Genomic DNA, 26,448 nt, shown 5'->3' with positions numbered 1-26,448 from the left:
CACATTTCTAGTGATCATGATTTAGTAAAATTAAATTGATTTTTGTACAATACTGCCTATGAAAGTTCGCACACGGCAGATACTTTGATTATTAAACATATGACATTTTATTAAGTTTCTGTAAAACAGTTTAGTTAACTTAACCTTACATCTGTTCGTGTTATCAAATTTATATTCTGTCTTTCTAATACCATGTATGGCAACTCTAGTCAGTAATGCCCCTTGGTGTAATAGACTCGTGTACAAACGCAACAAAGTTATTTTTATTGTACTTCGTCTATTGTTTTTTACAAAGCTTGTTCATTAATCCCCTCGTTTTATCCACTATGACATCTGTCGGCAAAATTGTAAAGTCAGCTGGCATCTCTAAGGCACTGTCAAAATTCTCCCAACTGTCGTATTGCAAATTTCTCCATTTAGCAATTGAGTTGAAACACTCAAACCATGGTCGACCATTTTTAAAACCTTTAGCAAACAATTCTAGTACTCCAGCATGTTTAGGCAAAAATGTAACGTGACTCATTCCAGCCCCATGCATACCAATAAGAATATCTGTGCGTTTAATTACGTCAAGTTGTGACCTCATTGGTAACGCCTCCATTAGAGACGGCTTTACGCATGCGTTTGGAAAGGCTTTCATTAGGTCATTGATAAGTTCTGCTTCATTAAAGATCTTTCTCCCCACATTTCCAACTACATTACGTGGATGATACACTGCGTTACGGCGTATAATGAGCGTTATTCTAGGTTTAGAACAGTCAAGTTTATCAGATGGGTCTAAATTGAACTGTGAAAAAACAAACGATCTAAATTCTTCTATATATGACACCTGTTGGTTATGAAACTCAGTAATAGGACCATGATTTTCTTGAAAACCTAATATGAAATTCTGATAATTAACGGACTGTTGCATTCGCCCTACTCGAACAGGTTTATTATACAAAACCTCCCACGCCTTATCGAGCTCTGTCCAAGGATGACCATCCATAAAGAGAACAGAAACATCCTTTGGCTGAATTCTAAAATGCATCATCATCAAAAATGTATTATAAATGTTCCTGACCCAATTATGTAAATTCGCATAGTCTTGTCTGCGGACAGCGATAACATATTTCTCAATATATTTTAAAGACAAGTTCTTTGACTCGCTTTGTTTCGCGGGAACTAACTTTAAAGATTTTAGCCACATCGTCTTTAGTGAATGAGATCCAACATCAACATCATTTTTACATTCCATTTCTAGAAAGTCACTGTTAAATTGGTAGTTTTCTTTATCTTCACCTTGATTTAAGACCTCCTTGATCTCTTCTCCGCCTTTTGCCTGACTGCTTATCTTGTTTCTTCTAGTTGGAAACAACGTTACGTTATGTATAATTCCAAACAAATCACTGTAGATGATTACACGATTGTCACAGAACGACTGTGTGTTTTCTGGTTTGATCCATGACGTCATAGGTGGTTTATCTAAAGAATATTTACCGGAAAAGTATTCGTACGTTTTGTTTTTGGTGTTGTTTATGTATGAAACGCATGCTGTGCACGCTAATGACGCGGCTGAATTCGTAATATTAACATCTTGGAATTCTCGCTTGAAAATATGGATCGGAGTAATTAGCTTCTTCTTATGAAGTGTTGCAGTGTTTTCTATGAATAGGTAATAGCTACTTTGATAACACATGAAGACAACTATTAACAGAGAGGAAACTCCTACACAAGTCACAACCTTTCTTAGTTTCGTCATGTTCTCTTAATAAAACTATTATAATTGTCCGTTCTGCCTAAGACATATACTGCCACTCTAAAACTTCAGATCCTCTACATCGTATGGTGGCTTCTTGCATGATTAGCTGAAAAGTAAAAATAATTAGTTTACTTGATTGGACATGATTTAAACAATTGATCGTTTAAAAAATTCGATCAATTCTTGATCAAAGGAGAAAGTGGAAATAATTGCTCTGAAAAGCCATCACAACATTAATTATTTACCCTTGAATCTACGATCACATCAAAACTGGAAACCGTAACCTTGTTTACTCATTGACATAAAAAAAACTGGCAAGAAAATGATAAACAAACTGTTCAATTCAATGATAGTCCTAATATAAAACGCCGGTTCAAAAAATGTGCTTTTTGACCAAATGTTTGCTCGGCATAGTCTGAACTAACGGAAAATTTCATTTCAGCACAACTTGCAACAATAAACCACCCAATCATATAGTGAATGCAGTAAAATTGATACGGTTACTGGTGTCAAGCATATAGTGGAAGCGATCACTAGCGTCAAGCATATAGTGAATACAATAACATTGCTACTGGTGTAAAATATATAGTGAATCATTAAATATTGAGACGATCACTAGCATCAAACAAACAGTGAATACAGTAAAATTGCTACGATTACTGGTGTCAAGTATAGCGAATCATTAAATATTGAGACGATCACTGGCGTCAAACAAACAGTGAATACAGTAAAATTGCTACGGTTACTGGAGTCAAGTATATAGTGAATCATTAAATGTTTAGGCGATCACTGGTGTCAAGCATATAGTGAATCATTAAATGTTGAAGCGATCACTGGCGTTAAGCATATAGCGAATTCAGAAAAATTGATATGGGTAATAAATATTGTCGAGGATATAGTGATGATGGTACGACCACTGGTGCCAAACATATTTATAGTGAATCATTAAATGTTGATGCTATCACTGGCGTCAAGCATATAGCGAATTTAGTAAAATTAATTTGGTTACTAAATATTGTCAAGCAAATAGTGAATCATTAAATGTTGAGGCGATCGCTGCTGTCAAGCATATAGCGAATGCAGTAAAATTTATACGATAGTTTTGATATATAGAATATAACGAAAAGTCTTGTGTCTACAACTCCTTAAACATTATTAAAAGGATATGCGTGAAAGTTTAACAGATGAAGGTATATGCTTGACACCAGTGATCGCTTTGACATTTAATGATTTATTGTATACTTGACACCAGTAATGCTTGACGCAAGTAATCGCCTCAACATTTAATGATTCACTGTGATTTAATGATTCCAGTGGTCGTACCAACATTTTAAAATAATTCACTATATAGTTGACACCAGTAATCGTATCAATTTTACTACATTCACTATATTCAACTGGAACAGATGGAATTTAAGACCACATGTATTGAAAGCTTGCAGCGATGATTTAACAACTGCTGATAAAAATATATCTTGTTTGCAGAATGAGACAGATTAAAAGAGGCATTATTCTGTCAATGAATAACATTTTTCTGAAAAGGACTTAAATAAATATAGACCTATTCATTTTTTCTGGCTGTTTCAAAACTGTCCGAAACAGAAAAAAATACTTTTTCACTTTCTTCTGTCTGTATATCGTCCTTTTTCTTTCTCTCTGGGATTTAATTTGTATGATTTTTACACATATTACATAAACCTTATGGCAGTAAGAATGTAGGGATAATACACGTTTTTTGTGTATTAACATTCTGCAAAAGCCCGCGGGATTGTTTGTGACCGAGACCGAAGGTCGAGGTCACAAACATATCCAAAGGGCTTCTGCAGACGTCGCTATTCTTGCATAAAAACATTACACGACGACTAAATGCATTGTTTTCATATGTGATGACTTTACGATTCCGGTACATTTTCTAATTACCATTCTGTACGTTGTTCTTGGAAACGGTAAACATGTTTTAAATATCCGTATCCAGGGCCCAAAAATAAACAGCACCATCAAAAGAACATCCTGAAGGTTTTTAAACGATTTTTTAAAATCTCTCGTTTTACAAACATGAAATTGCCAATAATTGTTCACATAACTTCACAATTTGGTGAACAGGAGCACAATTTCATGAAGAATAACTTTACATTCGAGTTAAACTGAGTACGAACGTGGTGTCAAGATTTCAAGCTGTCTATTTTCTTCGAGAAATTAGGTAAAAACACATCGACTGATACTTACCAAAACCATAGATATGATTTCTAAAAACAAACAATCGTACAAGTTACACGCGACTCTTAAACATTCACAGTTATCTACAAAAAACTGAAATGAGGCTGCATGAGTTCTAAAAACAAGGAAAGAAACGAGTACGAACATTGTTGGGGACAGCGCATTTGGCGTTGGTAACTGATACAGCAAAACATTCTATGGTTTAGATTGCATCTTTTATGAAAAGAACAAGACGCAGATACCAGATGTCAATCTGCGCAGATGTGCACATACGTCCATGGTAAAGCATTTCAAAAATAAAAATCGGGTATTAACAGCACAAGAACTGCCTTGTTTGCACACGTTTTTTCTCCCGTTAATACATGGGCGGATCCAGTGAAAACAGTAGTTTTTTATGCAAGAATAATCAGTAACGCTATTACACAACAGTGATGAATAATTATCATGGACTTGTCCGTCTATGAATTAATTGTTGATAGGGTTGTTTACGGGTGTTCCGTTTGGACAGTCGTGACATTTTTATTTAATACTAAACCGCGATGCGCGATGGTACGAGTGACGAAAACGCGATGGCGCGATGGCACGATGATGAAACAACAATGGCACAATGGTGAAAACGCGATGGTACGATGATGAAAACGCAATATTACATCGACATTTCAGCATCGTACCATCGCGTCAAACTTCGCGTTTTCACCATCGTATAGTCCGTTTTATTTGACCTGGCGGGGCGGAGTTAATCTCTGACTTATGCAAATAATGGTAATCTCAAAAAACGAGAAAAATAGGTTGAGCAATATAATTGTTTCATTCCATAATCTTTGGTATTCAACGACTAAAATTCAACGCTACATTGGTTACATGTACTACATACCCTGCACAAAAATGTAGTGGACCGTCGCGAAACCACGCCCCGTCAGGTCAAATAAAATGCACTATACCATCGTTGTTTCACCATCGTGCCATCGCACCATCGCGTTTTCGTCATCGTATCATCGTACATCGCGGTTTAAGATTCAATAAAATGTCACGATTGTCTAAACTGAACGCCATAGTAACTGTTGTTCATTGATATTCATCACTGAGTGAACATTCTCGTATACCAGAGGTCTACCGTGGTTCCCCGTGGTTTGTCTCGGGATTTTGACGAACCTCTGATGGATGAGAATGTGAGTGAATAACGAAGTCTGCATCGGTCGCAAAGCCATGAGTTTGCCGTCAGTTTAATTCACGACTCGGTGTTTTGTATAAAACATTATTTAAGTGGTGCTGTATAATATCTGTGATTCCTGTTTCTAATGTTTATTTACAGACACTGTTTCTTGTGCGTAAATATTTCTTTTGTGTACATAGTTATATGTTCAGGATTATGTTTCATGTACAATCTGACTTAAGTACTTGATCTTCTAAACGAAGATCTGAGAACGACCCATTCACATATAGTAGACGCAACTTGACCCCGATGGTTGACCTTTGTATTATAATATATGATGAGGCACAACCTATTATTGAAAAGATATGTACGCTTCATCTTTTTGCATTCATAAATTCAAATTTTACGTACATTTATCGTGATATAGATTTACTGCAGTGGTGTAAAAAAAACACGAGCTGCACGAGAAAATGGAAATATAAATTTATGTAAATATAAATTAGTGTACTGGAAAGTTTTAACTGATCAAAATTTAAGTATGTATACTTTGATACTGCAATGTACACAAACTAATTCCATACTCTGAACAATGCACGGCTTCCCTTAACACCCCTTATTTTCTACAATGAAATAATCTGTATGAATAATCAGCCTAAGGTCAACCATCTTCTGTATATTTTGGATTTCCAGTATTGCTATTTTTATTTTAACCAATCAGACGGCCTGTTCGAATGTCAAAGAGTAAGAAAAATGTGCAGTCATTCCAGGGCTCAAACCCTAGCTTACAGAGCAAATGGCCTACCGACTGAGCTAACCGGCTATCTGACACATTACGACATAAGAATTGTAAATATCAAAAGTCAAGGCTACAGGTAGATTTGCAAAATGTTGTAAGTTAAGCTCTGATTGGCTAGCGAAAGGGTCGTCAGAACGAGGCTATGAATATGTCGTTCTCAGATCCTATGCGTAGCATAATAGGAGATGTACTTTAGTCAGATTGCTTCATGTATTAACAAGTGTTAAATTGCGACGATGACTATTCTTATTTTATAGCTTTTATAAAACCTCGGCTTAATTTTTTATGTGCTAGAATACAGCTGCAAGATAATTGTAGTTCTAGCCTAACTTAAAGCATAAATTTTAGATTATTAGATGTGTAACATGTTAGTCTTTCTTAATATTTTAGATTACATATTCATATTTTCTTAAATATTACTTTTATGTGACAATTAATAAAGTATTATATACATTTTCGGCTTGTTCCGCTTTTCACTTTAATACTAAAACTTCATTCAAGTACATCGTTAAGTAAATATATCAATAACGAAAAAAACCCTGTTAATTATCAATTTTGTCCCCTGTGTTACTACAACAACAACAATTAGTACGGAAATCGACGCGCTGTGATATTTGATTATTGGTTTTTATTGATTTTTGTGACAGATGAAGCTGTCCCGCTTTATCGGTTAAATATGTAAAAAACTACTAAAAGTTGGTAATGAAATATTCATTTTTGTAAAATTACATTCATGTGAACCGGCCTGTAATCGCCTCTACTTTAAGTGATCGGTAAAGTCAATACAACTCGTATAATATGTAAATAGGATCAGATATAAACTTAAGTCTGTGCGTACACTGAATATGGATTTAGATGGTACAAAACACTTTAGCTAGTACTAGTATTTATATACAGTTAAACCTCTCTTAGAGGTTACCTGTATTATGCAGCCACTTGCCAAAACCAGACAGTCAGCTCACTTCCCAAATTAACTTTTTGTTCTAAATTTCAACCTGTCTTAAGCAGCCGCCTTATATATATATATATATATATATATATATGTATATATATACATCAACTTCTGCATGGTTTTCATTTTGGTAAAGCTGCGTCTTTGGAATGCGCATTTTCCTATTAAATGTACACGTTTAATGGTGGTAGCCGTATTGAAAATAAGCTTATGTTAATATGTTACCTCTATAAAATGAAGTGTTGATAAATCAAGGACTGAGTGCGAAACTAGTGTAACTGCACTAAAATGAAGAACAAGATACAATAGTTTCGCGCTCTGTCTTCAAAATGTGAAAATATGGACACTTAACATGACCATAATTTGTTTACTGTCTTAAAGTATGCACTTAAAAAAAATTTATTATACTAAAAACATCATAAGTAGACTTATGCACAGGAAGTTAATAAAATTCCCTTTTCTTGTATTTTTGCAGATATCAAGATCGTGATTTCATTGATTTATTATTCAGGTTTGTACAACGACAAAAAAGACTAAACTGTATCTATCAATTATTTATTTCATTAAAACGTATTTCTCAGTCTGGTTAATTAAATGAGTAAATATACACTGAACATTACAACCGGGACGCTGTACAGTGGACATTACAACCGGTACGGGGTACAGTGGACATTACAACCGGGACGCTGGACAGCGGACATAACAATCGGTACGGGGTACAATGGACATAACAACCGGGACGGGGTACACTGGACATTACAACCGGGACGCTGGACAGTGGACATAACAACCGGTACGGGGTACAGTGGACATAACAACCGGGACGGTGGCTGTACCATCCGCATCCGCGCAGTCTGGTTAGGTTCCATGCTGTTTGCTTTCAAAGCCTATTGCAATTGGCGAAACCGTTTGCGACCAGCATGCATCCTGACCAGACTGCGCGGATGGTGGTCGCAAACGCGCTATGTTGGTTTCCTCATTGCGCGGCTCATATCATGTTACCATGGCATTACAAACTAGTATTACAGGCCAATGTTTCTTTTTTTGCCACAATTTTAAAACAAAAATTCCCAAAGTTGAATAAGGTTGTTTTTTTTTTTTTTTTTTTTTTTTTTTTTTTTTCAGAATCAGAATTTGAAACACAATGCAGTAGATATGTTATCTAAACGTATTTATGACCATTTTTATCTTAAATGTAATATTTTTACAAAAAAAATATCATTTTTTAACAATTCCCAATTCAAACGTTTTACGACGCAATTTTCCCTATTGTAAATAGCCCAGCCCCACTCCTAAATCAGTGGAAAAAACACTGCCCGGGGCTAAACCTTTGGTATTATCAATTAAATTAATTTTAAAACATAAATTGAAATTGACGTTGTTCATATGTAATAATACTCAAAGAATTTACCTGAACAAATTGGTATTCCCATGGATTAAAATTTTAATAAAATTGTTGCAACATCTGACTACTATATCAAAAACATTTAAAATGTAATGTTTACAAATTCCTCACATGGATGTACAATTCTATTGTGTGGCAACTATATCGATTTGACTTTATGGAACGCCGACGACAGAACAAATTTTCAAGTGAAATTCACAGATAACAGAAGTAACAAAAATCGGACAAAATCGTTTGGAACTTTAAGATCAACCAGGTAATCCTGGAAACGTTTATTAGCAGCCCTGCCTTTATTTTCACCCTCACTTACCCGCGGATGCGTCGCACTGAAGCTGAAATAACAGAGTTAACAGTACGGAAGTACGGCAGCGATTTTTAAAGTGCGCACGGAATTACAGTTACGTTATACTTCATAATTAGCGATTCTAGCATCTCAAACTATTTTACACTAATTTGTGCTTTTCGTTTTGGGTTTAACGCGAGTTTTCAACAGTACCGGTGGGCACTGAGCCTAATCAGTGTTTCCAGATTCTGAACCAGTACAAACCTGCTTTTCGCATTTATTTAGGGGCCCAGACTGCCAAAAATAAATGTTTACCATTATGTATATGGGCATTTTCTCCAACAATTTATATAATTAGGGGCACTGCCCAAATCTAGGGGCCATGGGCTACTGGGCCCCTGCTAATATATATCCTTGGACTTTCAACTTCCCCACATGGATCAGAGGTGGAGGGTGAATGGTTTCAGACACAATATCTTTTATTAAATCGTCTCGGAGAACATAGTACGCTTCGCCAGGGGGTCGAGCTCAAGTCCCCGCGATCCATAGATCTGCGCTCTCTAAACGGGTTCGACTCCGATAGGCCTAAAAATATTGTTTCCGGTAACATGCCCAAAAATAGGGTAGGTAGGTAGGATTTTTTTTTATCATTTTTTTACAATAAAGAAAGAGCAACACAAATCGAAAAGTATAAAATAAATTGCGTTAATATCCGGATATTTTTTTCAAACGCCTTAAAACCACTTAGGGTCACGGCAAATTTTTAGGGCAGGTTGGGATATCGGAAACAAACCTTAAGCCCTCTACAGACGGTAGGTTTTTGTTGTAGCACACCAATTAAATTTAAGATGTACAGCCAAATATTACCGTGTGTACGATGCTATTCCTTGATTTCGTAAATCTTAAGTCTTGACTTAAGCCCTCTACAGACGGTAGGTTTTTGTTGTACAACACTAATTATCTCAAAGATGTACAATTTTGAAATTGTACATTTTTCACATACAGACAGTATTCCATTTTAGTACAAATCACAGAGATTTACCTATATAACATATACTGCATCAGGTACTGAAAAGAATGTAACCATTAATAATAAAAATGATATTCACCTTTTTATGTCCCATGAATTTGATTACGCATGACACAAATAAGCCACGTCATGAGAAAACCAACAAAGTGGCTTTGCGACCAGCATGGATGCAGACTAGCCTTTGCATCCGCGCAGTCTGGTCAGGATCAGTGATGTTTGATTTCAAAGTCTATTGCAATTAGAGAAACCGTTAGCGAACAGCATGGACCAGACTGCGCGGATGCTGGTCGGAAACGCACTATGTTGGTTTTCTCATGGCGCGGCTCAAATAATTTATTTTTTCAGTGTCATCCTTTTTCTATTATGCATTAGAAGCCATTTTATATTCAGATTTGTGTTTATTTTTTGGACAATTTTTTCTTGAATTTCATTCACTTGCCTCTTATCAACTAATTATTTACCAATTTGTTGCTTGTCAACGTGGGTGGTACGTAAGGCAAAACTTACGAAATAGAACATGTCCTAATCTGTAAGTCAAGACTTAAGATTTACGAAATCAAGGAATAGCATCGTACACACGATAATATTTGGCTGTACATCTTAAATTTAATTGGTGTTGTACAACAAAAACCTACCGTCTGTAGAGGGCTTTACAGATTAGGACATGTTCTATTTCGTAAGTTTTGCCTTACGTACCACCCACGTTGACAAGCAACAAATTGGTAAATAATTAGTTGATAAGAGGCAAGTGAATGAAATTCCAGAAACAATTGCCCAAAAAATAAACACAAATCTGAATATAAAATGGCTTCTAATGCATAAAGGAAAAAGGATGACCCTGAAAAGTTAAATGATTTGAGCCGCGCCATGAGAAAACCAACATAGTGCGTTTCCGACCAGCATCCACGCAGTCTGGTCCATGCTGTTCGCTAACGGTTTCTCTAATTGCAATAGACTTTGAAATCAAACATAATTTATCCTGACTAGACTGCGCGGATGCACAGGCTGGTCTGCATCCGATGCTGGTCGCAAAGCCACTATGTTGGTTTTCTCATGGCGTGGCTTATTTGTGTCATGCGTAATCAAATTCATGGGACATAAAAAGGTGAATATCATTTTTATTATGAATGGTTACATTCTTTTCAGTACCTTATGCACTATAAAATTATGTTTGCTAGGTAAATCTCTGTGATTTATACTAGAATGGAGTACTGTCTGTATGTGAAAAATGTACAATTTCAAAATTGTACATCTTTGAGATAATTAGTGTTGTACAACAAAAACCTACCGTCTGTAGAGGGCTTTACACTCTTCTTGCGTCTGGTTTAGTTTTACACGACCGATAATAACATTAAGACTCTTAAAAAACGGGGTTTTTAACCAATTTTGCACGTTTTTCAGGGTCTTCTTTTATGGACGAAAATATTAATACTTGCGTTCAAATGATGTATTTTCAACAAGTTAAATATTTCTGAATCTTACACATTACATGCCTAAATTACATGTTAGGTTAGGTCAATGGCTGATTCCTAAGCTTCGTACCCATCTTCACAAGCAGTTTCTTGAACACTCCGATTCGGTGTATTCACTCATTCTCAAATTATTTTGGATTTTCGTAAGTAAAGCATGAAAACAAACTGAGAATGCACAAACTAGTTTATTTCCGTCTTAAAATTTAGCATACATATCCAAATATGTGGTTTCAAAATATTTTGAACATCAAAGAAATTTTGTCCGTACTACCATTTTTTTGACAATAAAATGTAGCGAATATTTCAGGCTTTCACTGATACTATGTAATACTAAAACTAATGTTTAAATTGGCTTACACTAATGCAGCAATTGGCAATACCTCAATGTTGAATATGGTAACTCATTAAATAACAAAACCATGAACAACGAAGAAAATCTTGAAAGAAAAAAATGCATACCGAAGAATATTTCTCCGGCCAATAATCGATAGCGTTCAGATTTTCTATATTGAAATAAGAAGGGCATGTACACATTTTACTTAATAACAAAATTACTAAAAATAAGAAACCTTAGGTGCAAAAATATTACCAAAGTTCAACATTTGATTCATCACACGGTATTTTAAATAAAATATTACCTGTATTTTTGATTCTTTCCTAACATGATATTTAATGCCATCATTTCGTCAATTTTTGCCTAACGAGCTGTTTTCTCATATTTGCTATACATGGAAACGCCACTGTTTGTTTTTGTTACATGTACGCATGCAAGAGTTATATCAATGCATGCACACAATAAAGCGTCCTATTGATTTAATCAAATCTGTTCTATGCTTAAATGAAATAAATTGTATTTAAATTTTATTAATAGTTTATTAGTTTATTAAATACTGCATATCGCAATGAAAGGTTCACAATGCAACAGAACGACGTGACAGTAAATCAGATATTACAAGCAACGATAGTTTTAGGCCTGAAACCTATATTATATGACAGATACTGTAAAAACACATATTTTCGCTCGGTCAAAATTTCACTAATTTTAAATTTTGAGTATACTCGCAAGTTTTAATATTCGCGAAATTGTAAAAATGGTATCCTACTTGAATTAGAATTATACTAATAGTTAATATTTACGAGAAGATTAATTTTCGCGATATGTAGGGCCTCGCGAACATAGCGAAAATTAAACTCCCGCGAAAATTTCTACTTTAACAGTCTGTTTCTAAACTCCTAAGGGAATTACGTATTCGGGGGAATGCTGAAATGATATAAATCTCGTGTTAGAAACAATACACTCATAGTATCGAATGTTACAGAAAAATCATTTTTCTTTTACTTTTTTATCAAATCATTTTGCTTCTTCAAATTAGAAACAAATATTACGTTTGAGTCAATATAACTGATCAATGTATTAGCAAATATAACATTTTTTTACCAGTTTATAACCATATTTTTAGGACGCCAGTAAACACATTTTGGTCTATTTTGATGCAGATTTTCAGTCTTTTTTTATAGGTAATTTCTTTGCATATTTAAAAGGGGTGATACTGGATAATACACGTATTTGTAATTGGTAACTTTGAATCCAAATGGATGTAAAGATGTTAAAACCCAGCAAAAGATGTTTTCTCGCGACAGCTAAATTTCTATTTTAGAGGAAATTTGAAAAAGATCTAGCGTTTAGGGGATTAGAATTTTACACTGCATTCTAACATAGGAATACGGTAATGTTAGCCCTTATCATGCTGGACACGATTAAGTCTGCCTTTGCGACCAGTGTAGATCTTGATCAGCCTGCACTTCTGTGCAGTTTAGTCAATATCTGCACTATTCGCCATTCAGTCTATAATTTTTTGGAAATCGTCCCTTTTAACAGTTAATGATAGTGTCCAAATTAAAGATGGACAAGTTCATTTTAGAAATTTAGCAGGGTAAGAGTTAAAATGATACGGTGGGGCTGGTGTTTGGCACTGCCTGTACCGTGGTGGTGACTGGTGCCCTGCAGTGTTCCTTCCTTATGAGTTATGTTTGCTTGTTACTTAAAAATGCTGGCTAGCGTCCTACAACCGGACACTTCTGGAATATTTTTTCACGATAACTCGGGAATTAGATATATCTAGTGGTTGAAATTTCAGGTAAACAAAGCTAGGTTCTCCTCCCAACTAAAGAGCTAACTTGTTTACTAATAAAATTAGGTCAAATACTTTTTCGAGGCCCGAACGAAGGGCAACCGAATCACGTTGTTTTAAGCTCTTATCATTAACATGTTTCTGGTCAGCGAGTTGTCACTTGATTGATTTTCAATATACTTTCAACATTGAATTAAACTTTATTTTCAACCAAGGGAAAGTAGTCGTACAGTGTCTGAGTCATAGAATTGTACGAATTACCTCTCCTCAATCGATAATTTGATCGTATCTCTCCCGGCTAAATCTTTTAAAATTTCACTTTTCGAAGTGGAAATTTTAATATGAAAATGTGTTTTAGGGTGTATTAAAATCATGCAAGACATTATCAAAGTTGTATTTCCCCGGTTTAAGTGCGGTTTAAGTGTTTACTAAACGTTTCGTCTGCTTACCTCAAATTTGCGTGGGGCCTATAGGTTAGATTTAAGGGCGGGACCTCATGGAAATACTGCACATGCGCTTCGCGCCACTTCCGACTTCCCCCGACATGTAAAGAAGCTTCGTGGGTGCAGACGAAATAAAATGTAGCATTTCTTGTAAAATACTTAAATTGAACCGTTATAACTTCTCTGTGTTGTTGAAAATCAAGCGTCCATTTGGTCGTAAAAAGATAAGCAACGTTAAAGACCTAAATAAAGCGTTTACGGGACGGCTGTGACTAAATACAATGTTGGTGCGCCCGTGATATATTACAGACTCCGGTATACACCGGATTAACTAAATTTTAACAAAAATACCTTAAATGTATATATTTTGTAACCATGGTGATTCTAACCCTAACCTTCAGTCAGTATATTATGCACATTATACACTAAATGCGTGCGGACATGCAAAAAAATGAGTATTTTTGCCGTGCGTTCCATTTGATAATAATTCCGCGCATGCGCAGAACGGCTGCACCAACTCTGCAATGAGAAACATTCTTACGGGACTGTCCGGTTTGGTGGTCGTCCGGATTTGGTGGTCGCCAGGCTTTACTGTCGATAATTTATATGTTCTAAGCTGATGTGAGCATTAATTTTTAAAACGCACCACATATTGCTAAATTGGCACAGCTTTCTTTGTATTTGGCCTTTCCTGTTGGACTAGATCTAGATCTATTGAGTTTGTTTTGAGGTAGTTCTGCGCGTTTGTTTAACCGGAAGTGATGGCGTAACGTCATTTATCCGGAAAACGTAGAATAAAGCCTGGATTCGGCGTACGGATTATGAATTAACGGCAACCCGTAAGTATAATTGTTACAATGACACTGTTACTCTATCTTTCTAAAGTTAAAATATGATATCAAAACATCTGACACATTAAATAATTAAAATTAATGTCTTAACATTAGCTTGAAATATGCAGTTCACTTTAATAATCATGGTCAAACATCTCAAAAATTAGTAAGTTAGAGCTACACGGACCTACACATTTTATTTCACCACATGATAGACCATATGTTTATGTACGATTGTAAGAAGTTTCATTAAATTTTACTTTCATACCCAGAAATCTAATTCAATTTGCTGGCTTATTGACGAAATTGTCTCCCCTGAAAACAGCTTATCGAGTGTGTCGATTAGCCAGTATCGGTCAATTTACGCCTATTGAAAAATAGAAGGGAAAAAACTTTAGCAGATCAAATCACATCAAAAGCATTATCTGACATTATTTATTAAGTTATTGAAGTAATCTGCAATATTTGCACTTTCTTTCAATATTAATAAAATAAAATATGATCTTCTTGCTTCCCTAAGCGTTTGAAATAAGTAACTATTTTTTATCCCGAGTTCTATTGATTTCTGTAGGAAATGACAGATTTTAAGCGTTTCATGGTCTTTTTAAATGATATATTCTCATATTTATACTCATCTCACAACATTTATTAAGTTATTGAAGTAAACTAGAAAAGTTAATTTTTCTTTCAATGAGTTTATTTTTAAGTTAATTTTATGTCTTCTTGCTTCCCTAAACGTTTGAATATCACTGATTTTACTAATTTGGAAAATTTTGCCCGTCTTAGTACATGTGTACTGATGACACCGGATAAACAGGTACAAGTCTCTGAATTAGATATCGGTAGAAAAAAATCTGTTTGCGAAAATGTTGAGGCTGTGATTTTTCCACTACTGACGGCATAGACTCCCATTATGAAAAAAATGCGCGAGGTCCAAATTTTTCAAAAACAAGCAAAGAAAAATAATACAAACATACGACCCTATCTATTTCATTGCTTTTAGTTGCTAAATTATTTAAATATATATTCTAAAGTTTAAAAAGAAATCAGAGTTTAATCAAATTCTACATTGTAGAAAAAAATCGATCCGAACGTGCAAAACTACATTACACTATCTGTCTGAAAGTATGCACATCCAGCTAAAACATAATAATATGTTCATTTTTAATGTACTAAAATTTAATATGCATTACCATACCTCAGTCACATATTTCTCTCTTTCATCCTGTCTTTTACATACACTTGTCAAAAATAAAAAGTGCTCATGGGCGAGTTCGTACATTACTGTATCTAAGACAAACTAACTTCAGTTCATCAAGTACATTCCACCGCATAAACATCACCTACTATATGATCCACGGTTGTTATCATTACGTTAAATATGTGGCAGAATAAAGATACAAGAATATATACCAATAATAACCCGTTTTCGTGAAATATTAGTTTGTAACTATCACATTGATGGAACATGTCTTTTGAATGTTTCATAAACTGTGATGTAGTCGATGACGTCATGAATGCTGGAACAACTTGAAAGATTATTTTCATATGCCATGTTGTATGTTACATTGTTTGTTATGTTTATGTCAGATGCCCTTAAGGGCCTTGACTTCAAAATAAGCTTTAAACTTTTATTAGACCTTACTGGTGAATGTGAGGTAACGGTAGATCTATTAAGCACAACCACAAATTAGAAGGGGTATGGGGGTGGCAGTTAACGACAGGGTTTTCCCTACTTCTTGAATGGGAAATGAAATGTTATAAAAGTTGTCATTTGATAATTCGTTATGGGTCAAATGTTTACATTCCAGGTAAAGACTATAAAAGACAGAATATCGGTACCATCTCTATATAAAAAACCTTATGGTGAAGTAGGGTAAACCTAGATCGACTGTGTGTGTTTTTTTTTTCAATTTACCCAAGAATTTAAGGGTTTCAGATTTCATACATTCTTAAAAACTTTGATCGGTTGGCCAAGTCATTTTCCTACTTATTTCGAAAGTACTGTTATAAAGGCACACGTCTACGTTTAAAGTGTTCATTACCTTTTAATATTTACACGAACATCACTTGAAATATTTACTCTTGTGTTTGTGTGCTTGTAAACTGTGTTTGTTTTGGACCGCAGTCGTTTTATCCTTAAAGCTGATGCCAATAAAGATTATACTTACGGAACGCCAATCCTGTCTCACTCTCAAATTAACATCATTTTATTCTATAATAATATTAAGTGACGCACCAGGGTATATTCCTATTACACCAGTCACACATACGGCGCGGATAGCTACGTCTGTCCACGGATAGAAACGTAGTAGGCCCTAATCCGTGTCGATCCGTACCGGAGCCGTACGGATTGATACGGATTACTACTTTAAGGTACGACTCAGGTACGGATTGATACGGATTACTATATTTCTATCCTTGGCTAGACGTAGCTATCCGCGCCGTATGTGTGACTGGTGTATTAGCAACTGTGCGCTATTTAGATTTGGCACAAATATTCTATAATGTGAAAGCATTGATTATAAAAGCATGCAATAATAATAAATGACAAATGAAGGTTAGTCGACAGAAGTGCTTCGTTTGAACTGATATTTTAAATGTTGTTATCGTGTTTATAACAGCTTCTGGAACAAAAGTACATTTTTCTTTTCTATATTATTCCATTTAGAAGCATTTTGATAAATGATTATCCCTTCACACTGTTTCTACTGAAATATATCTGTAAATTATTAATCCCCGTATGATCGGGTACATACTTGTAACCTAAAAAGAACATCTATATCGATCCCCGTTCGAGTTCTAATTTCTGTGAAGCATATTCAACATCTTACCATTTGAAATATATATCCAATTTTCACATACTGAACCCTCTAATTGCATGTCAGCAAAGAATTGAGTTAGCTTATTGGTGTCGAATCATTTTCAGATTGGAACGTTTTTTTTTTTTTTTTTTTTTTTTTTTTACTTTTGCTCTGTATCACATTCATGAATGTGGCTCCCGCTGTCTAGAAATTAGTGTTTTCTGTAAAATGTATTTCGCAAAAACAAGAAACAACAACAACAAATCAAAAAATAGCTTGACAGCAGTGACAACTTTACTAGAAACATTTCGAAAACGATGAAGGTTTAATAGTCTATTTCTTCATTCTCCATAAAAAAAAATACGAACGTATGAGAACTTGTGAAATATTGCATAGTTCCATTTATAACCACTTTACATGTTTCAGTGTTAAGCTTTTCAGCGATGAATTGAAAGTTCTAACACGACCCACTTTCCGGAAATATAAATTTTCAAAATTTAATATGAGTAGCAAGATGTCGAAAGAAAATGAATTTGAGGAAAGTTGTGTGTTGCAATGTAATTTTAATTCATTCTATAATAGTTCAATTATCCTTTTTTATTGAACATTACATAGATTCTTTTTTGAAAAGCACTGTTGAACGTATTTTTATATGAAAAAAGTGCTATATAAATGTGGTATATAATAATAGTTATAATAATAATAATAATATTAATAATGATAATGATGCAAGTTTCTGAGATTATATGCAGATAATTTTCGATAAATACAACGAAGACAGGTCATTTTTCATTTTATAAAATAAAACTACATTTGACTTTGCCTTTATATATACTCAATCAAAGAGCTAACCCACCATTTGCTAGACTATGATATATCTTTTTACATTTTAATGATTGAATGTAGTGAACTGAGCCAGCCTATATACTATTTCCAATATTATAGACTAATAAATTTAACATCATTTCTAAAATAGACTGGCTTTTGCCTCTATGAAATGGAATTAGACAAAAAGAGAAAAACTGTAGAACTATATTTATTATCAGTCTAGTGGCTTGTCTAACCAGGTGCTGTTTTGCAAATAGTTTAAAAATTATTGAAATTACATTTCTTAAATCAGACAATTACAGCGATCTATCAATATTAATATATTCAAATTTCAATAATATTGAATTACGCAAAAATATAATTTTATTCATTTTACTACCAAAAGCCCGGTTTTAAAATGTCACAAAAATACACATGAAAGATGCGTTTTTAGAAAATGAATATATACAATTTATAGAAATAAAGAAGGGTAGAACTTGTTTATTTTACTAGGAAATGTTAAAAAATCAAACAAAGATCCTTAATTTAAAGGCTCATAATGCAATTATTTAAAGCATGGCTGCCAAATTTTTCGCTATTAACATAAATATATTAATTTCTTGTTAAATCCTAATTCCCATACTTGTTTTTCTCAATATCTGTCCAAGGCAATCTCAAAATGTTTTATTGATTCTGGTCTTCTTATTACCTGCTTTAATGGCTGTATGGCTTAAATGGCTTTAAGTTCATTTGAATTATTAAATGAAGCGCTTTTCTAACCATGTAATTATGCATACCATATATTTGGACTGTTGTTTTATTTGTTTTCAACATAAACTTTTAAGCTTTATGGAACTTTAAGATCAACCAGGTAATCCTGGAAACGTTTATTAGCAGCCCTGCCTTTATTTTCACCTTCACTTACCCGCGGATGCGTCGCACTGAAGCTGAAATAACAGAGTTAACAGTACGGAAGTACGGCAGCGATTTTTAAAGTGCGCACGGAATTACAGTTACGTTATACTTCATAATTAGCGATTCTAGCATCTCAAACTATTTTACACTAATTTGTGTTTTTCGTTTTGGGTTTAACGCGAGTTTTCAACAGTACCGGTGGGCACTGAACCTAATCAGTGTTTCCAGATTCTGAACCAGTACAAACCTGCTTTTCGCATTTATTTAGGGGCCCAGACTGCCAAAAATAAATGTTTACCATTATGTATATGGGCATTTTCTCCAACAATTTATATAATTAGGGGCACTGCCCAAATCTAGGGGCCATGGGCTACTGGGTCCCTGCTAATATATATCCTTGGACTTTCAACTTCCTCACATGAATCTGAGGTGGAGGGTGAATGATTTCAGACACAATATCTTTTATTAAATCGTCTCGGAGAACATAGTACGCTTCGCCAGGGGGTCGAGCTCAAGTCCCCGCGATCCATAGATCTGCGCTCTCTAAACGGGTTCGACTCCGATAGGCCTAAAAATATTGTTTCCGGTAACATGCCCAAAAATAGGGTAGGTAGGTAGGATTTTTTTTTATCATTTTTTTACAATAAAGAAAGAGGAGCAACACAAATCGAAAAGTATAAAATAAATTGCGTTAATATTTTTTTTCAAACGCCTTAAAACCACTTAGGGTCACGGCAAATTTTTAGGGTAAGTTGGGATATCGGAAACAAACCTTACACTCTTCTTGCGTCTGGTTTAGTTTTACACGACCGATAATAACATTAAGACTCTTAAAAAACGGGGTTTTTAACCAATCTTGCACGTTTTCCAGGGTCTTCTTTTATGGACGAAAATATCAATACTTGCGTTCAAATGATGTATTTTCAACAAGTTAAATATTTCTGAATCTTACACATTACATGCCTAAATTACATGTTAGGTTAGGTCAATGGCTGATTCCTAACCTTCGTACCCATCTTCCCAAGCAGTTTCTTGAACACTCCGATTCGGTGTATTCACTCATTCTCAAATTATTTTGGATTTTCGTAAGTATAGCATGAAAACAAACTGAGAATGCACAAACTAGTTTATTTCCGTCTTAAAATTTAGCATACATATCCAAATATGTGGTTTCAAAATATTTTGAACATCAAAGCAATTTTGTCCGTACTACCATTTTTTGACAATAAAATGTAGCGAATATTTCAGGCTTTCACTGATACTATGTAATACTAAAACTAATGTTTAAATTGGCTTACACTAATGCAGCAATTGGCAATACCTCAATGTTGAATATGGTAACTCATTAAATAACAAAACCATGAACAACGAAGAAAATCTTGAAAGAAAAAAATGCATACCGAAGAATATTTCTCCGGCCAATAATCGATAGCGTTCAGATTTTCTATATTGAAATAAGAAGGGCATGTACACATTTTACTTAATAACAAAATTACTAAAAATAAGAAACCTTAGGTGCAAAAATATTACCAAAGTTCAACATTTGATTCATCACACGGTATTTTAAATAAAATATTATCTGTATTTTTGATTCTTTCCTAACATGATATTTAATGCCATCATTTCGTCAATTTTTGCCTAACGAGCTGTTTTCTCATAGTTGCTATACATGGAAACGTTAGCATTCATTCGTCACTGTTTGTTTTCATGCACGAGTTATATCAATGCATGCACACAATAAAGCGTCCTATTGATTTAATCAAATCTGTTCTATGCTTAAAAGAAATAAATTGTATTTATTAATAGTTTATTAAATACTGCATATCGCAATGAAAGGTCCACAATGCAACAGAACGACGTGACAGTAAATCAGATATAGTTTTAGGCCTGAAACCTATATTATATGACATATACTGTAAAACACATATTTTCGCTCGGTCAAAATTTCACTAATTTTAAATTTTGAGTATACTCGCAAGTTTTAATATTCGCGAAATTGTAAAAATGGTATCCTACTTGAATTAGAATTATACTAATAGTTAATATTTACGAGAAGATTAATTTAAGCGATATGTAGGGCCTCGCGAACATAGCGAAAATTAAACTCCCGCGAAAATTTCTACTTTACAGTCTGTTTCTAAACTCCTAAGGGAATTACGTATTCGGGGGAATGCTGAAATGATATAAATCTCGTGTCAGAAACAATACACTCATAGTATCGAATGTTACAGAAAAATCATTTTTCTTTTACTTTTTATCAAATCATTTTGCTTCTTCAAATTAGAAACAAATATTACGTTTGAGTCAATATAATTGATCAATGTATTAGCAAATATAACATTTTTTTACCAGTTTATAACAATATTTTTAGGGACGCCAGTAAACACATTTTGGTCTATTTTGATGCAGATTTTCAATCTTTTTTATAGGTAATTTCTTTGCATCTTTAGAAGGGGTGATATTGGATAATACACGTATTTGTAATTGGTAACTTTGAATCCAAATGAATGTAAAGATGTTAAAACCCAGCAAAAGATGTTTTCTCGCGACAGCTAAATTTCTATTTTAGAGGAAATTTGAAAAAGATCTAGCGTTTAGGGGATTAGAATTTTACACTGCATTCTAACATAGGAATACGGTAGTGTTAGCCCTTATCATGCTGGACACGATTAAGTCTGCCTTTGCGACCAGCGTAAATCTTGATCAGCCTGCACTTCTGTGCAGTTTAGTCAATATCTGCACTATTCGCCATTCAGTCTATAATTTTTTGGAAATCGTCCCTTTTAACAGTTAATGATAGTGTCCAAATTAAAGATGGACAAGTTCATTTTAGAAATTTAGCAGGGTAAGAGTTAAAATGATACGGTGGGGCTGGTGTTTGGCACTGCCTGTACCGTGGTGGTGACTGGTGCCCTGCAGTGTTCCTTCCTTATGAGTTATGTTTGTTTGTTACTTAAAAATGCTGGCTAGCGTCCTACAACCGGATACTTCTGGAATATTTTTACACGAAAACTCGGGAATTAGATATATCTAGTGGTTGAAATTTCAGGTAAACAAAGCTAGGTTCTCCTCCCAACTAAAGAGCTAACTTGTTTACTTCTAAAATTAGGTCAAATACTTTTTCCAGGCCCGAACGAAAGGCAACCGAATCACGTTGTTTTAAGCTCTATCATTAACATGTTTCTGGTCAGCGAGTTGTCACTTTATTGATTTTCAATATACGTTCAACATTGAATTAAACTTTATTTTCAACCAAGGGAAAGTAGTCGTACAGTGTCTGAGTCATAGAATAATTTGATCGTATCTCTCCCGGCTAAATCTTTTAAAATTTCACTTTTCGAAGTGGAAATTTTAATATGAAAATGTGTTTTAGGGTGTATTAAAATCATGCAAGACATTATCAAAGTTGTATTTCCCCGGTTTAAGTGCGGTTTAAGTGTTTACTAAACGTTTCGTCTGCTTACCTCAAATTTGCGTGGGGCCTATAGGTTAGATTTAAGGGCGGGACCTCATGGAAATACTGCACATGCGCTTCGCGCCACTTCCGACTTCCCCCGACATGTAAAGAAGCTTCGTGGGTGCAGACGAAATAAAATGTAGCATTTCTTGTAAAATACTTAAATTGAACCGTTATAACTTCGCTGTGTTGTTGAAAATCAAGCGTCCATTTGGTCGTAAAAAGATAAGCAACGTTAAAGACCTAAATAAAGCGTTTACGGGACTGTCCGGTTTGGTGGTCGTCCGGATTTGGTGGTCGCCAGGCTTTACAGTCGATAATTTATATGTTCTAAGCTGATGTGAGCATGAATTTTTAAAACACACCGCATATTGCTAAATTGGCACAGCTTTCTTTGAATTTGGCCTTTCCTGTTGGACTAGATCTAGATCTATTGAGTTTGTTTTGAGGTAGTTCTGCGCGTTTGTTTAACCGGAAGTGATGGCGTAACGTCATTTATCCGGAAAACGTAGAATAAAGCCTGGATTCAGGGGCGTCGGAAGTGGGGCCGCAGGGGCCGCGACCGCGGCCCCAATAATTTGCCCAAAAACGATTTTTGTAAATTCATAAGTTGGAGTCGCAGGTCCGCGGACCCAATATTTTGTATAGTATATTAAATTTTGCTTCGCGTTAAACAATACACGCTGTCCAGATTAGTGTGTTACCGTGGTGACGGTGACACGATCGGGGGTGTTAACTGGAGTCGTACACACGTGTCCGTGATTGGACTAAATTATGCATGAACAAATCAGCATGTTTTTAATTGGCATGTCTTTAGTCATTGGAACGTTTAAGCTATACCCAGCCGCAAAGATCTAAGGTATTACCGGTAACTTATAAAACTCAGAAAAATAATTATCATGTTTTTATTTAATGAAAGAGGTAAGTGTTAAGATTTATCACACCGCTAAGATGTAAGGAATTAATTACATAAATTGTTTTTACTCAAAAAATGATATTTCAAACAAAAATAAGAAATGAATGTAACATGAATGATTATTGTTCAATACATTAAATACAAAAAAAAACATACATGCATTCTTTGTATTGCGTTATACATTATTAATTCTAAACTTTATTTTGCTTATAGTCATGTAAATAGTAAGAAAATACTGGAGACTTGAGATGCGATTCGGTACCCTTAAATGCCCCAGAACTCGCCATTTATGATCCCGTTTTAAAAAAATTTCAGGGGCAGGTCCCCCTTACCCCCCTTACGGGAGGGGGATGCCCCCTCCCGTACCTACCCACCCCCCCTCGCGGCCCCAATATCAAACACCTTCCGACGCCCCTGGGATTCGGCGTACGGATTATGAATTAACGGCAACCCGTAAGTTTAACTGTTACAATGACACTGTTACTCTATCTTTCTAAAGTTAAAATATGACATCAAAACATCTGACACATTAAATAATTAAAATTAATGTCTTAACATTAGCTTGAAATATGCAGTTCACTTTAATCATGGTCAAATATCTCAAAAATTAGTAAGTTAGAGCTCCACGGACCTACACATTTTATTTCACCACATGATAGACCATATGTTTATGTACGACTGTAAGAAGTTTCATTAAATTTTACTTTCATACCCAGAAATCTAATTCAATTTGCTGGCTTATTGACGAAATTGTCTCCCCTGAAAACAGCTTATCGAGTGTGTCGATTAGCCAGTATCGGTCAATTTACGTCTATTGAAATATAGAAGGGAAAAAACTTTAACAGATCAAATCACATCAAAAGCATTATCTGACATTATTTATTAAGTTATTGAAGTAATCTGCAATATTTGCACTTTCTTTCAATATTAATAAAATAAAATATGATCTTCTTGCTTCCCTAAGCGTTTGAAATAAGTAACTATTTTTTATCCCGAGTTCTATTGATTTCTGTAGGAAATGACAGATTTTAAGCGTTTCATGGTCTTTTTAAATGATATATTCTCATATTTATACTCATCTCACAACATTTATTAAGTTATTGAAGTAAACTAGAAAAGTTAATTTTTCTTTCAATGAGTTTATTTTTAAGTTAATTTTATGTCTTCTTGCTTCCCTAAACGTTTGAATATCACTGATTTTACTAATTTGGAAAATTTTGCCCGTCTTAGATCATGTGTACTGATGACACCGGATAAACAGGTACAAGTCTCTGAATTAGATATCGGTAGAAAAAAATCTGTTTGCGAAAATGTTATAGAGGCTGTGATTTTTCCACTACAGTACTGACGGCATAGACTCCCATTATGAAAAAAAAATGCGCGAGGTCCAAATTTTTCAAAACAAGCAAAGAAAAATAATACAAACATACGACCCTATCTATTTCATTGCTTTTAGTTGCTAAATTATTTAAATATATATTCTAAAGTTTAAAAAGAAATCAGAGTGTAATCAAATTCTACATTGTAGGAAAAAAAATCGATCCGAACGTGCAAAACTACATTACACTATCTGTCTGAAAGTATGCACATCCAGCTAAAACATAATAATATGTTCATTTTTAATGTACTAAAATTTAATATACATTACCCTCAGTCACATATTTCTCTCTTTCATCCTGTCTTTTATATACACTTGTCACTTCATGCTTTGGTAAAAAGTGCTCATGGGCCGAGTTCGTACATTACTGTATCTAAGACAAACTAACTTCAGTTCATCAAGTACATTCCACCGCTTAAACATCACCTACTATATGATCCACGGTTGTTATCATTACGTTAAATATGTGGCAGAATAAAGATACAAGAATATATACCAATAATAACCCGTTTTCGTGAAATATTAGTTTGTAACTATCACATTGATGGAACATGTCTTTTGAATGTTTCATAAACTGTGATGTAGTCGATGACGTCATGAATGCTGGAACAACTTGAAAGATTATTTTCATATGCCATGTTGTATGTTACATTGTTTGTTATGTTTATGTCAGATGCCCTTAAGGGCCTTGACTTCAAAATAAGCTTTAAACTTTTATTAGACCTTACTGGTGAATGTGAGGTAACGGTAGATCTATTAAGCACAACCACAAATTAGAAGGGGGTTGGGGGTGGCAGTTAACGACAGGGTTTTCCCTACTTCTTGAATGGGAAATGAAAGGTTATAAAAGTTGTCATTTGATAATTCGTTATGGGTCAAATGTTTACATTCCAGGTAAAGACCACGAAAGACAGAATATCGGTACCATCTCTATATAAAAAAAACCTTATGGTGAAGTAGGGTTAACCTAGATCTACTGTGTGTGTTTCTTTTCAATTTACCCAAGAATTTAAGGGTTTCAGATTTCATACATTCTTAAAAACTTTGATCGGTTGGCCAAGTCATTTTCCTACTTATTTTGAAAATACTGTTATAAAGGCACACGTCTACGTTTAAAGTGGTTATTACCTTTTAACATTTACACGAACATCACTTGAAATATTTACTCTTGTGTTTGTGTGCTTGTAAACTGTGTTTGTTTTGGACCGCAGTCGTTTTATCCTTAAAGCTGATGACAATAAAGATTATACTTACGGAACGCCAATCCTGTCTCACTCTTAAATTAACATCATTTTATTCTATACTAATATTAAGTGACGCACCAGGGTATATTCCTATTACACCAGTCACACATACGGCGCGGATAGCTACGCCTGGCCACGGACAGAAACGTAGTAGGCCCTAATCCGTGTCGATCCGTACCGGAGCCGTACGGATTGATACGGATTACTACTTTAAGGTACGGCTCAGGTACGGATTGATACGGATTACTATATTTCTATCCGTGGCTAGACGTAGCTATCCGCGCCGTATGTGTGACTGGGGTATTAGCAACTGTACGTTATTTAGATTTGGCACAAATATTCTATAATGTGAAAGCATTGATTATAAAAGCATGCAATAATAAGAAATGACAAATGAAGGTTAGTCGACAGAAGTGCTTCGTTTGAACTGATATTTTACATGTTGTTATCGTGTATATAACAGCTTCTGG

General features: G+C 34.6%; 1 protein-coding gene across 3 annotated transcripts; it reads right to left on the bottom strand.

The window, feature by feature from the left end:
* LOC123544387 (uncharacterized) lies at positions 1-26,053 on the bottom strand. 3 transcript variants are annotated; one of them, XM_053526430.1, is made up of 2 exons: positions 25,989-26,053; positions 1-1,847 (listed from the first exon to the last, which is right to left on the bottom strand). In XM_053526430.1, exon 2 carries the CDS (start codon positions 1,739-1,741, stop codon positions 278-280), a length of 1,464 nt encoding a protein of 487 aa, XP_053382405.1. In that variant the 5' UTR covers positions 1,742-1,847; positions 25,989-26,053; the 3' UTR covers positions 1-277. The 3 variants fall into 3 exon arrangements, with proteins under 3 accessions (XP_053382405.1, XP_053382403.1, XP_053382404.1); XM_053526428.1 differs by lacking the exon at positions 25,989-26,053 and adding an exon at positions 15,656-15,727; XM_053526429.1 differs by lacking the exon at positions 25,989-26,053 and adding an exon at positions 8,271-8,381.
* Positions 26,054-26,448: the final 395 nt, after the last annotated feature.

The sequence above is a fragment of the Mercenaria mercenaria genome, chromosome 16 (assembly GCF_021730395.1).
Source record: "Mercenaria mercenaria strain notata chromosome 16, MADL_Memer_1, whole genome shotgun sequence".
Classification (NCBI taxonomy): Eukaryota; Metazoa; Mollusca; class Bivalvia; order Venerida; family Veneridae; genus Mercenaria; species Mercenaria mercenaria.
The sequence above is the reverse complement of the archived record's forward strand: the minus strand, read 5'-3'. Positions and strand labels throughout refer to the sequence as shown.

What these genes read in the sequence shown, in the direction of transcription:
- LOC123544387 (XM_053526430.1), bottom strand. Translation starts at nt 1,741, where the DNA reads ATGACGAAACTAAGAAAGGTTGTGACTTGTGTAGGAGTTTCCTCTCTG.